Source organism: Haliaeetus leucocephalus, unplaced genomic scaffold (genome assembly GCF_000737465.1).
Source record: "Haliaeetus leucocephalus isolate CR32 unplaced genomic scaffold, Haliaeetus_leucocephalus-4.0 Scaffold0, whole genome shotgun sequence".
In the NCBI taxonomy this organism is placed as follows: Eukaryota; Metazoa; Chordata; class Aves; order Accipitriformes; family Accipitridae; genus Haliaeetus; species Haliaeetus leucocephalus.
The window spans coordinates 3,837,785-3,851,432 of NW_010972436.1; the positions used below are offsets into that span (position 1 = coordinate 3,837,785).

At 42.6% G+C, this 13,648-nt stretch overlaps 1 protein-coding gene across 1 annotated transcript in view; it reads left to right on the top strand.

Annotated features, from left to right (window-relative positions):
• The window catches only part of CALCR (calcitonin receptor), a 119,776-nt gene that overhangs the window by 57,377 nt on the left and 48,751 nt on the right, over nt 1-13,648 (top strand). Inside the window, exons 3-4 of the mRNA XM_010562536.1 lie at nt 1,789-1,899; nt 12,460-12,572. Coding sequence (XP_010560838.1) covers nt 1,789-1,899; nt 12,460-12,572 — 224 coding nt within the window. The remainder of the gene's footprint in view (nt 1-1,788; nt 1,900-12,459; nt 12,573-13,648) is intronic.

Sequence of the window (13,648 nt, forward strand, 5' to 3'; positions counted from 1 at the left end):
TGCTCAAGTCTTCCTCTTCTGCTTTATTACTTACATTTTTTTACTTCCTGCAGGACTTAAAAAACATATGTATGTATGTGTGTGTAGATCTATATGTGTGTGTGCACATGTATATATTTATGGATGTATCTGTGCATATATATCCTGTTACTTACCACAAATGATACATTCCACAATGTATAGATCAACATCAGTGATTTTTTTTCTTTATCAGGCAAGGCAAAGGATTTAAAGCTAGAAATTCCTACCAACCCCATTCTGCAGTATCTTTCAGATACAAGTTCAAGTTGCAAATATTTTCTACTCTTCTTTTTCTTTGATATTACAAATAGATTCCTAAAAGTCTTTCAGATACATCTCAAAGCTAGAGAAGAACATGAGAATGCCTGAAGGAAAGATAACAAACTGCTGATATGATGGTTGGTTAATTAGGTGAACAAGTAGCATTAACACATTCAACTTGACAATGGAAAAATAGCTGTGCATAAAATCTTAGCTAATGAAGAAAAGTGTTTAAAAAATATCTTTTTTGCTAGACATCTGATCTGGAAAAAATTCATTTGTAACATTTTATGCTTTCAATTTTTAATCCACAACTATTTTGACTTAAAAACAGTTATTGATGCAAATTTGAACAATTCAGATGTCTTTTTACAGCTTTCTTGCTTCAGTAAGAAAGCTTATCTGTGGATAGTTTCAAAAGCACCAGAAGCAATTAGCTGCCCATGTTTTATTAACTTTCAATGGTTATTAGGTGCCTTCCATATGATTCTTTCAAAAACAACCTACATGGTCATAGCAGCAATTCTGAAACTCCCTTGGGACCACAGCAAAAAAGGCAAGATGTATCTTCTCACTGTATTTCCCTTTAACCTGATGGTCATGATGATAAATACCTTTTCCCCAACACAAACTGATTTTAAATGGAAAATAACTAAGAAGTATAGGGCAGTTTTTAATGTGTTACCTGAATAAATCCACAATGAGTCAGAAAATCGCGTTATAGCAAGCAGTCTTATAATGCAGTTTCTGTGGCCCATAGTATGTAACACCTCTGTAATGGGAATCAAGAATGAGCTGTGTTCTGCCTCCCTACTATGGCCATCGTTTCTGGGGCTGGGAACAGTCCTTGCAGGGGACACAACCTCGACAGTGCTACCTTCCCAGAAAGGGCATGATGAGGAGAGGATCACAGCATGCCTACCCGGGCATCAGCAGGCAGAGTTTGCCTGTTACAGATTGGTCGTGCACCTGCTTCACTGGATCTGTAGCTATGTCACTGATCTCTAGCATTGAGCAACGCAACAACCTTAAAGACAGGAAAGTGTCTCTGCAAATGTTGCTTTTAGCTGGGACATCCCTGCAAGCCCTTCCTACCTTTACATTTCAAAGACTTGATTTTCAGACCTGCTGAGCAGCAGAAGGTGAAATGAAAAGTGGATGTCTATAAGGTCTTTAGGTACCACTAGTGTACACACTTATGGCCAAGGATGGAAGGAGGATCAAAAAGAGGAATTTGCACGATCAGACCCTCCATTCAAATTTTAGTTCAACAGGCTTTAAAACATTATTTTCCAGCAAAATGAACACCACTAACATCATGTCAGCAAAAAAAAGTACCTTGTAGCACCTGAATGCCACTCAAAGTGTCGCAATAACAAGGGCTTTTACTGCAAAAAGAAAACATGATTTTCTGCTGATGGCAATATTCCTTGAGAGGCTAGAACAGAGTGGGTTCAGGAGTGACTGTGTGTTGAATTAACACCTGCATTCCTGTTAAATGTCCAGGTCTGTTCTGCAACCGAACGTGGGATGGCTGGTTGTGCTGGGACGACACGCCTGCTGGAAGAATCACTGCTCAGAATTGTCCGGATTATTTTCCAGACTTTGATCCAACTGGTACATATTTCTTTTTATCATCTTGTCTTTTGAAAGAAGTCTTCAGAACATTAATGCCACTGAATGGAAGCATGTTTCCAGTGGCATTTTTGAAGCATTGTGAAATCTTAGAGAGTTTGGCTGAAATTAAAATGGGTTGCTTAATTTAAAATATTGTAAAATATTTTATGTGTATTTATATTTATATAAGTATAACCCATGGATTTATGCAACCTAGTTTATGAAAATATTAACTACTTAGTTATAATATCAAAACATTTTTAGCACCTCATACTAATTTTTTATAATGAAGAGAAAATGCTTATGTGCATGAAATATGTATCAGCATGTTCTTTGTTCAGTTTTTATTGGAAAATAACATTTTATTGAAGAAAATGACCAGAAATAATGTTCTTTCCATCGCCAAGTTTCAGTTGTTCATTGAATTCTTCATACAAATATTAGCAGCCACGCAGATGAAGAAGCAATTCAAGAACATTTTAAAGGACAAATGAAAGGAAAGATCAAGCACAGAAATACTGCTAAATAGATATGAAGAAATATTAGACGCAAGTATAAGTCCACAAAGGGTATTGTTTGAAGAAATGCACAGTTGTGTGTTCCACACTACATGTTGCTTGTAGGCAGTGCTTGATGCCACAGCGCGCTAAATCCAGCATAGACGCAGTGTACCGATTGCAATTAACAACTATGAAACTAAACATTTGGGGGGGAGGGTATATAAATCTAAAAATTTTCAACAAGGTTAAACCAATATGTGTGTGCCCAACTGAAAGGTAAGCAAACAGACTATTGCATAGCTGTGAATAAATTACCCAGTACCATTAGCTAAAACTGTTGATTTTGTTGAGCTTGTTGCCTATTCAGAAACAGAGGAGTTTCTAGGTTGGATCAGACCCAGTATGCATTTTGCTGAATCCCATTTGCAGTAGCAGCCAGATTGATCGATATTTCTGTTCTTTACAAATCAAGGTATCCACAATTAGAGAATTCACCCAGCAACTGGGAAACTTCCAGTATCAGCCCCAGTCTGAGGGGATTCAAACCTGCATCCCAACTTTGATAGAGGAACCTCTCCCTTTCCAATGGAAGCAGGCATTGACAGGATGGATTGAAGGATTTGTGTGCCTGGAAAGTGAGCTCACATGGCAGTGTGACTGTCCATGTCTTGTGGGAATACCCTGAGCCCTACCCCACAAACCTTTACAGCAGTTTACATCCCTGAGACAGACAACAGGCACCAAATCACAAAGTCCTGCCTTTTGCGACCTTTTTTCCTTTCTGACACACTTAGTCTTGACCTTTTTTCTGTACAGTGTCATAGATTTCAAGGAGGAGTCTTGAAGGGCCACACTTGTGGCTAATCATTGGAGCACCTTGGGGGAGACAGGCTGAGGAGCTGAGACCCTCAGCTGGAGGGGTGCCTTTGACCTAGGTCTCCCTCTCTGTGGACAAGTGCTTCAACCATCAGGCTCTTTGCACAAAAGATGCCAGAAGAACATTTTCAAAGAATTGGCCAAATTTGGTTCAGTTCCCAGACAGAAGTGTCCACGTTCAGGAGAGAGCTTGAGGTTCTGGATCCTGAGGTTGCACAAGCCTTTTCCTACATGCATGTTGGAGGTGCCTCTTGGATGAGGTCTGTACCTTCCGCTTCCACCCCCATTTTGTTCATGATATCCTGCCCATGTGGCAGCAGCCTCTTTGATGAATAGGAAAATTTACTACAAGGCTTCTGCTTTCCCTGCTTCCATGGTTTTCATAGAAAATAAAAATAGTGGCACTAACAGTCCTAGTTTATGTATACTCCGTGCGCAGCTCAGCTTACACCTGCAAAAGTAGCTGTTGGGCAGCCCTGTGATCACAGATGTTTCCCCACGACTCATGGTCCTCATTCTTCAGTGCATGGGGATGATTACAGAGCCGTTCTACTCATTCCCAAGCCACTAATTCCCAGCTTTTCCACTTGCTTGCTTGCCTCCAGTGACTTGTTCTGAACTAATTGCTCTGCTACAACACCACTATTCAAAGTAGCACTTGAAGCTCTCCATGGAGAAGCACTTCACTCCACTTTTAATGCTTATTAACGCCAAGGTCTGTGGCTTGTACAACTGATTGCAAACCACTCCTTAAGGTACAGATGTATGCTGCAGAGTCTGGCCCACAGTGTGTGCGTACTGTGGTTACTCTTTCTGCCACACTTTAAAACTTGCAGATTGGGGAATTTTTTAGTATTCATGTTCTCTGTACACAGCCATAGAAGGCAAAGCCAGCTCCAATAATTAATTTCCTACTGTCCTCTCTGCCATTCCGTTTAGGAACAATACCTTCGGGACTCTGTATTTTCCCCTGGCACATCTCTCTTCTCCTTGCCAACTTCTTTGCCTGCATCCTGGTCAGCCAACACTGTTTCCCAGGCTCGGTAGCAGCTCAGCATCTCCTGGTTGAGTCAGAGCCGCTTTCCTAGAGTAGCTGTTGAGTAACCCAGCTGTGATGGGTTGACCCTGGCTGGACGCCAGGTGCCCACCAAAGCCGTTCTATCACTCCTCCATCCTCAACTGGACAGGGGAGAGAGAAATATAACAAAAAGCTTGCGGGTCGAGATAAGGACAGGAGAGATCATTCACTAATTACCGTCACAGGCAAAACAGACTCAGCTTGGGAAAATTAGCTCAATTTATTACAAATCAACCAGAGTAAGGTAATGAGAAATAAAACCAAATCTCAGAACACCTTCCCTCCACCCCTCCCTTCTTCCCGGGCACAACTTCACTCCCGGATTTCTCCACCAAGCCCCCCCAGCGGCGCAGGGGGACGGGGATGGGGTTTACGGTCATCACACGTTATTTTCTGCCACTTCAACCCTCCTCAGGGGAGGGCTCATCACATTTTTCCCCTGCTCCAGCGTGGGGTCCCACCCATGGGAGACAGTCCTCCACGAACTTCTCCAACGTGGGCCATTCCCATGGGCTGCAGTTCTTCATGAACTGCTCCAGCATGGGTCCCTTCCATGGGGTGCAGTCCTTCAGGAGCACACTGCTCCAGCGTGGGTCCCCCACGGGATCACAAGTCCTGCCAGAAAACCTGCTCCGTGGGCTCCTCTCTCCACAGATCCGCAGGTCCTGCCAGGAGCCTGCTCCAGCGTGAGCTTCCCATGGGGTCACAGCCTCCTTCGGGCACCCACCTGCTCCGGCGTGGGGTCCTCCCCGGGCTGCAGGTGGATATCTGCTCCACCGTGGACCTCCCTGGGCTGCAGGGGGACAGCCTGCCTCACCATGGTCTTCACCACAGGCTGCAGGGGAATCTCTGCTCCGGGGCCTGGAGCATCTCCTCCACCTCCTTCTTCACTGACCTTGGTGTCCGAAGGGTTGTTTCTCTTACATGTTCTCACTCCTCTCTCCGGCGGCTGTTTCTCACTGTACCAACTTTTTTCCCTTCTTAAAAATGTTATCACAGAGGCGTTACCACTATCACTGATTGGCTCGGCCTTGGCCGGCGGCGGGTCCGTCTCAGAGCTGGCTGGTATGGGCTCACTCTCTCTCGAACACAGGGGAAGCTTCCAGCAGCTTCTTACAGAAGCGACCGCTGTAACCCCCCCCGCTACCAAAACCTTGCCACACAAAACCGATACACCAGCACATATTACATCTGCAGCATCAAACCAGCAGGTAGCCAGCCTTTGCTTTACAGGTGGCTGATTGTCACACAGGGACTTAATAATGTAGGAGGGAGACAAGAAATCGTGGGGGTGACTAGAAGTCTTTCAACTGCTAATGGTAGTGGCTGCCACTGACAGGTGGCCAAAAGCACAGGTTCAGCCATCCTGAGAAGTCTGTCAGGTTTTGTGCCACAAGTCATTATTTCCTTCGGTTACTTATGCCTGTTAAACAAAATACAGCTAGATTTTCTGATGAGAAACAGAAAATTCATCCTAAGAACCATGATTTTAGAAGATGAAAACTACAGTGCCTGTCAGATTTCCTTCCCATTAAGTCTCTCTGATATCAAACCACCTCAGCATGTATTTTAGGCATACAAGTAACTCCACGGACTTCTGAAACAAGGATTTCATGCTGTGCCGCTGTGGGCTGCACTGAGATCTGCAAAACCACTATGTATCAGCTCACTGATGGCTAAGTTACTTTCATTTGAGGCCATGCATAGCTTTGAGTCCTGCAATAAAATGATGTCATTCAGCTTGCTTTTTGTGCTTTGATACGTATGTCATTTGTAACTGGAAAAGTGAAATGTTATCTGGTAGCATAGGATCGGATCCTCCTCCCATCGGCACCTGTGGGTGCTGTATACCAGCTCTCTATATCTGAACACTCAACAACATTCAGCATCGATGCCAAGAAGAAATTGCTAGAGTATGTTAGACAGTAAATAAGGTGAAATCATATTCTGGAGAAAAGGACCCAGAAGCAAAATGATGGAGAACATGCTCAGTGCTCTGTTCATTTTCTCTCTGACAACTTCATAACTAACTACCAAATGTAGTCCCACTTATCTCACTGAACTTACATCAGTTCTTACTAGAAAGGAATCTGTGTTCTGAAAGAAAGAAGGACAACTGCGATAATCTAGTCTGTTCAGTTAGCTAGGGCTTCCCACACTTCTTTCCCCACCTGAGGAAGCTCTGTCCTGTGAAAGGAAATTAGTATCTTAAAGCTAACAGACAAACAGAAACCCCTCTCTACAAGCTGTGACAATTTTGTCTTTTCAATAAACAGCTCTTGTCTCTTGTAGCAATTTCTTTCTCACAATGACCACCATGTGCAATGTGATAATGCATAAACCCAAATCAATTCGTCTGTAAAACATACCAAGACCTACTGCTTTAACTCCAGTGACAGCAGGAAATAAATTGTCTCATCTACTCCTGACTGAGAAGCTCTGAGCAGGGCTGAGTTTTATACTCCCCTATTCAGGCAACATGCACAGTTTCTCTTGAATTATGTTTTATATTCCTATTTTATCCAGGTTAATTTTTGGTGTAATCCCTTTGAAATGGTTCCAGGTCACACTGAAATTGCTAGGAATTGAATTTGATAGGAATATAGTATGTATTTCATGCTGGTAATATTCTTGCTGATAATTAAGGGAAATCTATTGTGGATGTAATGGCCTTCTAGCAAGGCAAATTTACTAGGGGCAGCAGGAGGAGCAGAACATTGTCCTGTGCCATCCATAGGCTGTTGGGTTTGTGGCAGGGGAGAGTTATATTACCCACCGCACTCTCCCTGCACAGTGCGTTCAGTCAGGATGGACGTGGTGCAGTCACATAGCAATGGAGCTGAATGTGCAAGCTGCGCTGTGGCAGCCATACCTTTTCGTTTCACTTTCGCTCCCTTTCCTCTCTGGCAAAGAGCAGTGGTTAAGAGCAGTAGCCACCCCAGCAGAGAGCAAGCCCAGCCCAACTTTGTGATCCAAGGCTGCATTTATCAAAACTCAACTCAGTTCTCCACTTTGTTGGGCTTCTGCCTTTCGTTCCATTTTGTAAACCAGTTACTCATAGCTCTTCATGTGGCTCCAAGAGCAAAGTTTCTAGAAGTGCAGTTTGGAAACAGATCCATATGTATCCATAAACAATTAGCTCAGATGATGATTAATGTGTTGTTACCTCTCACAACTGAGGAACGTGGAAGTACAGTCTTGCCTTCCTGCTCTGACACTGACTAAAGGCAGGGAGGTCCCCTTGCTCTGGAGTGTGGATCATGGTGGCGGAGGGGACAGAGGCACTGCGGTATTTGTATTCTCTGCAGCTCTCTTCTTGTGCCATACTGCAGTCTCTGAATTGCTTTGTCTTTCTTAGAAAATAGAGGACTATTAGAGAAATAAGGATAAATGCTGCATGCAGGAAAAGGGGGTACAGATTGAATAGCTCTTGCAGACCCTTTTGCATTTATCAGCTGTGATGCCTGTGACCACAAGGGACTGGATTTGGGGGACAGAGGCACACCCTTCTCACAGCTGGCAAAATGCTCAGAGTGTTCAGCTGAGTAGGTTGCCAAGCTGACAAGAGCAGTCATTGCAGATGAGAAACCATGGCCTTCCACAAACCAGAGATGGCGAGAGACCTTCTGGGTCGCAGCAGCAGCTGCGGCTCCTTCCACCCCCTGGCTCCTGGCAGGCAGGGAGGCCACTTCCTCAGGCATCCCCTAATGCAAGAACCTGCCTAACCGTGGCCTCCCCTCCTGCATGCCCAATCCATCCTGTGCTCCTTCCCACCCAGCACTGGGGCTCAGCAGGGCGACATGCCTGCGCTCAGGGCAGGTAAGGAGCAGCACCCTCTGTGGGCAGGAGCCCCAGGGACCTGCTGGGGCACCCTGAGCAGCCTAGGGAAGACCAGGGAGAAGCCTGGGAGAGCCCTTCTCTTGCTGCCACAAACACAATTTTCCTGACTCTGCCTAAAAAAAGCCAGCTCTGAATTTCTGCTGGTCCTATTTTCCCATCTTGAAGTGGTATCATTTAGACAGTGATAAATAAAACAGACCTGATCACTTTGTCCAGCTGCTTCTTTTCCTCCTACCCTTCTGTATGTTTCTGTCCTGCTTCTTAGTAAGCTTGACAGCTGTATTTTAAAAATCAATTCTTATCCCCACAGTGCACAATATGACTTTATTATACAGATTCCAGTTCTGCTGACTGAGACATTCTGATAATAGTGATAACTTCACTTACCAGGACACTGGAACTGAAAGTTTTCTAGGGTCTCCATTGCATTATATCAGATGATTTTTTTGGTTTTGAAAAATTTTCTTCAAGAATATTTTATTGAGGATGTGAATCACATGTGCTACATCAGCTATTCCCTCATCTGCAAAACTAAGTACTACACAGGTCTGTCCAAACAATGGCAAAGAATCCAATGTCTGGTATGTGCTGAGCACGCACTGAAACAGAGGAAAAACTTCTTTCTACTTCCAGCTTGTAACTCAACAATAAATTAAAAAAATGGTGTTGACTCTTTTAACATCTGCTAGCTATAGAGTTGGTCTAATTGTAAAAAAAATGATTGATAGAGCTATCCTGTTTGTTCCAGAATTATTAAGTGAAGATAACTGTTACATATAAATGACTGAGTTGGTTTTATGAAAATATGATACATAAAACACTATTCGTAGCACAAGCAATACCACACGCAAAAACATTACCACTCATTACTCTTTTTAGACACTTCACTACTCCCATGAAACTGCCCTCATGCACAAGATTTCTCTTACCCTATTTTCCCAGACAGCTCTTGAAGTGTCTGTCTTTCTAAGCTAACTACAGATAGCCTGCACAACTGCCTATGAGTTGCATAACTTTGAGGTTGCTAAAGTCAGATGAGACGAATCCCATGCAATGTCACTGTTCCTCCACTTTGAATAATGTGATGCCCACGTGGTGCCCTATCCAAGCTGATAGGGTACAGACAGAGCCTAAAAAATTAGTGTTCACATAGTATTTGAACAGTCTTAAAGCACACACTTCCATTGTGCCTTGCTGGAATTGCCTTACCTTACATTCTTCAGAGCTTACTAGATTCTTCTGGTTAGCATAAAAACCAACACGTGCCCACGTTCATAATCCCACACCTGCTGCTGGGCCACTGGAGAATAACTTGCAGTAGAACAGTGGCTGGCTTACAGACTCACAACTTTATTTCTGTATAAAATCATAGATTTAGAAAAGATGTTTGACCTGTTTGAGTCACTGGGATGGACGGGAGCGAGGCTTATCGCCCAGTCCCATATTCTGACAACGTCACAGCAAGAAATCTGTGGGACATAGCCGCTTCCAGATTAGGATCAGTTGTGCTTGTCTGGCTTCAAGAAAAAGTATGAGGCAACAGGTTTGTCTCTAACTTACAGAGTCCACATTAAACTTGGGCAGAGTGCCTACCTAGGCACTAAAGTACAGAGATGATAGATGGTATTACCATTATACTCTATAGCATAGTAACAAAAGCCGTGTACTTTGCAGAGTGTATGGGATAGTAGGTACAATGTTTGTACACTGTGTTCCGTGGTAGCGTAACCATTAATCTTTTATCTATGACTGAAAACTTTTTCCAGCTTTAGATAATATCTGGCAACAAGTACAATGGGAACGTTGCTACACAGGCGGTCTGAGATTATCTCCAAGCTTCAGCAATGCAAGGCTGAGATAACATGTACTTTTCCTCTTGGTGTTGTTGATGCACGTATTGATTTTCAACAAGTCCACCAAAACAATGATTTGAAACTCATAGTATTTTCAAAAGTATGCTCTGTTCTGGAGGATTGTCTTTTTTTTTTTTTTTTTTTTTTTTTTCAATGGCACTATATAAAGTGTATTTCTAGTCAGAGGAGGATAGCTTAGTCTGTACAATCCTTACCTTGCCAGTATGATCGATTGCTTTCCTTAGGGTGTATAGAGGGAATATGAATATTCCAAATGAATAGACTCATTAATCATCAGAGCTGATTAAGAAAAATAAATGCAAATGTTGAACACAAAATGTGAAAATGTGTATGTTTAAATGGTAATTGGCTCTGTAAAAGTGTATTGACCAGAAATGCTGTTAATCTCTGTATAAAGCCCATAAAATTATAAAGCTAGAATAGGCAAAGGGAAGTCAAGATAGGCTTTTTAGACTATATTAAAAGTCAGACTTGAAAACGTCTGTTTTTCATAAATAAACAACTGTGTCACTATTTAAGAAAACATCAAATAATTTAAGTTTCTGATCTTGTCCTGCCTTTGTTACTCGGGCAAACTTTCCAGTGACTCCCATTTGGCTAATGTCTGAGGGAAGGCCAAAGGAACTAGTCCAAAACTTGACAAGTGATTAGAAGTGACTGTCTGCGCCTCAGCATCCAGGGTTTCCCAGGCAGAAATGTGAGCGTGGCTGGGAGGACACAGGCACAGCACACATCTGTGGCTCCAGGCATCCCTTAGAGCTGTACAGTGCTAAAGCCCTGACCATCCCCCTGCCACAGTAAAAGGACGCACAGGAAGGAGCATGAGCCTGGAGAGCAATCCATATGGCAGGGCTTTCGGGAAGGATGCCAGAGCCTCCTGTGGTGCAGGAACCAGCACCAGAGACACACGTGGAGAGGCCAAACACACATCAGATTATTTAAACAGAGAGCTCTGCAGCCATTTCAAATTAAACTGGACACTTGGGACCTGTGCCAAAATGTTTGCAAGGCTGCTTCTCCCAGTGCCTGCATGCTTTGCAGCCTCAGAGGAAAAGGAGCAGTGCTCCTGCTCACCCCTGGCAGGATTTAGCTGGCACACAGACTGGGCAGGACTCTTCCATCCCTCTGCATAAGCACATGGCTGGTGTTGGGGCTGTCATCATCTCCAGCACCCAGGCTCTGTTTCATACACTGCTTGCTGCCCTTTCTCTACACAGCATTTTTAACTAATTATTTCCCTTGATACCTGAAAGCCTGCTGCAAGATTCAGTCTGCTAGCATCTGTGTATGGCTACCAGCACGTCCTAGTGAGTGTCAGGTTTGAAAACAAAAAGTTAGATTTGCATGCTAGCCAGTGGGCACATTCATGTTCCAACATCAATAATGCAGGTTGGGACAAGAACTAACGATATGCAGACATCACTGTGTTTGCCTGCCTGCGCACACTTCTGTCAGGTTCGGCGTCAGGGCCTAACGTTACTTTCTGTCATGGTTTTACCCCAGCCAGAAGCTAAGCACCACGCAACTGCTCACTCACTCCCCCCCACCCGGTGGGATGGGGGAGAAAATTGGGAAAAGAAGTAAAACTCCTGGGTTGAGATAAGAACGGTTTAAGAGAACAGAAAAGAAGAAACTGATGATGATAATGATAACACTAATAAAATGACAACGGTAATAATAAAAGGATTGCAATATACAAATGATGCACAGTGCGATTGCTCACCACCTGCTGATTGACGCCCAGTTTATCTCTGAGCAGCAATTCCCCTGCCCCCAGCCCCCCCCAGTTTATATACTGGATGTGACGTCCCATGGTATGGAATACACCGTTGGCCAGTTTGGGTCAGGTGCCCTGGCTGTGTCCCCTCCCAACTTCTTGTGCCCCTCCAGCCTTCTTGCTGCTTGGCCATGAGAAGCTGAAAAATCCTTGACTTCAGACTAAACACTACTTAGCAACAACTGAAAACATCAGTGTTCTCAACATTCTTCGCATACTGAACTCAAAACATAGCACTGTACCAGCTACTAGGAAGACAATCAACTCTATCCCAGCCAAAACCAGGACACTTTCTCTTCCAAAACCAGCTTTCAACAGCCTCCTTAAATAAATTATTAACACATAAATAACTGCATCTGAATGAAGGCTGGGTATATATTCTCTGCTGTATTCATTCAAGACAAAAAGAAACAGATAAACAAGTATACCATCAGATAAATCTCTGAGGAAAAAAAACCAAAACAGACAAATGTATATTAATTGCATAAGTTGAAAATCCTTTGGATTTTGTTACACAGGCATTTTATTTCCAAACATAGAAATTCTTTTTTTATGTTTTTTTTAAATATGTAATATGCATATGCTAAAATAACTATTCTTGCAATTTATTGTCAGAGAGGGCTTCAAAATACTGTGATGAAACTGGAAACTGGTTCCGCCATCCTGAAAGCAACCGAACTTGGTCCAACTATACCCTGTGCAACTCTTTCACCTCTGAAAAATTGAAGGTATGCTACAGTTAAAAAGGCAGTGATTGTTTGGGAATGGTTTTGAGCTTGTCTAGCAGTAAGACACAAATGAGAGAGACCAGAATAGTTCTCATCTTTCAGCTCAATTTGTTGCATCAGAATTGAATAGCATTGTCCTCATGATTTTAGCTTATTAAAATTATTTGATGAGTGCTCAAACCTAAATATAGGTTTGCTATGGGGTGGATAATTTAGTAGCAATTCATGTGACAAGTTTTGCAGTATTTTTCAAATGCATTCTTTAATTCCTATGATTTTCCCTGATTGTCCAACAGTTATAAAATGATCCTTTAGAATTTCAATTTTGCTTTCTGTAACAAGTATCTTCCAAGCTGTTGATGTCTTCTCTGCAGGGCTAGAAATATTAATGTAAGCTAAAATTATTTTTCTTAAACAAAGAATATCACCCTGTACTTGCTCCCTTTGAAAAGAAATATTTATGAAGGTACCATTAATCCAGAAAATCCTACAAGCCTGGACACATTTAACTTTAACAGTTTGACTGAAGTCATTGAGACTATTTACAATAATGAATTAAGCGTTTGCATTAATATTTCCAAAATCAAGTTGCTAAGCTGAAAGAGGAGAACTAAATATAAAAGCACCAAAAGAAACAAGGAGAGAGAAATCTGAGAAAAGCTTAAAAAAAATTAAGTTAGGGAAGCTCATGAAAATAAACATATTTCTCAAATGTGAGTGGAGCTCCAGGAAAATCTGATTACAGATTTATGACAGAATAATTTGTGACTATTTGGAATTGTGGAAGGAAAAGAGTCAAAAAGTGATTTGATTTGGGGTTTGTATTGGAGGATCTTTTTTTATGCAGCCAAAAAGCAGTATGTGGTTATACTTAGTAATGATCCAGCCTAAAGGGCCTTGGAAAAGTCTACTGGACTAGGCAGGAGGTGAATTCTAAAAGTTTTTGCTGCATGAGGAACCATCATGGTAAAATGGGGCTCACCTATGTGACAGAGAATAATAGTAACATTCTGAGCTCACAGAGGCATTAAATGGAAGCACCATAAAAATATAATTTTTCCAGATGTTGGCGCATG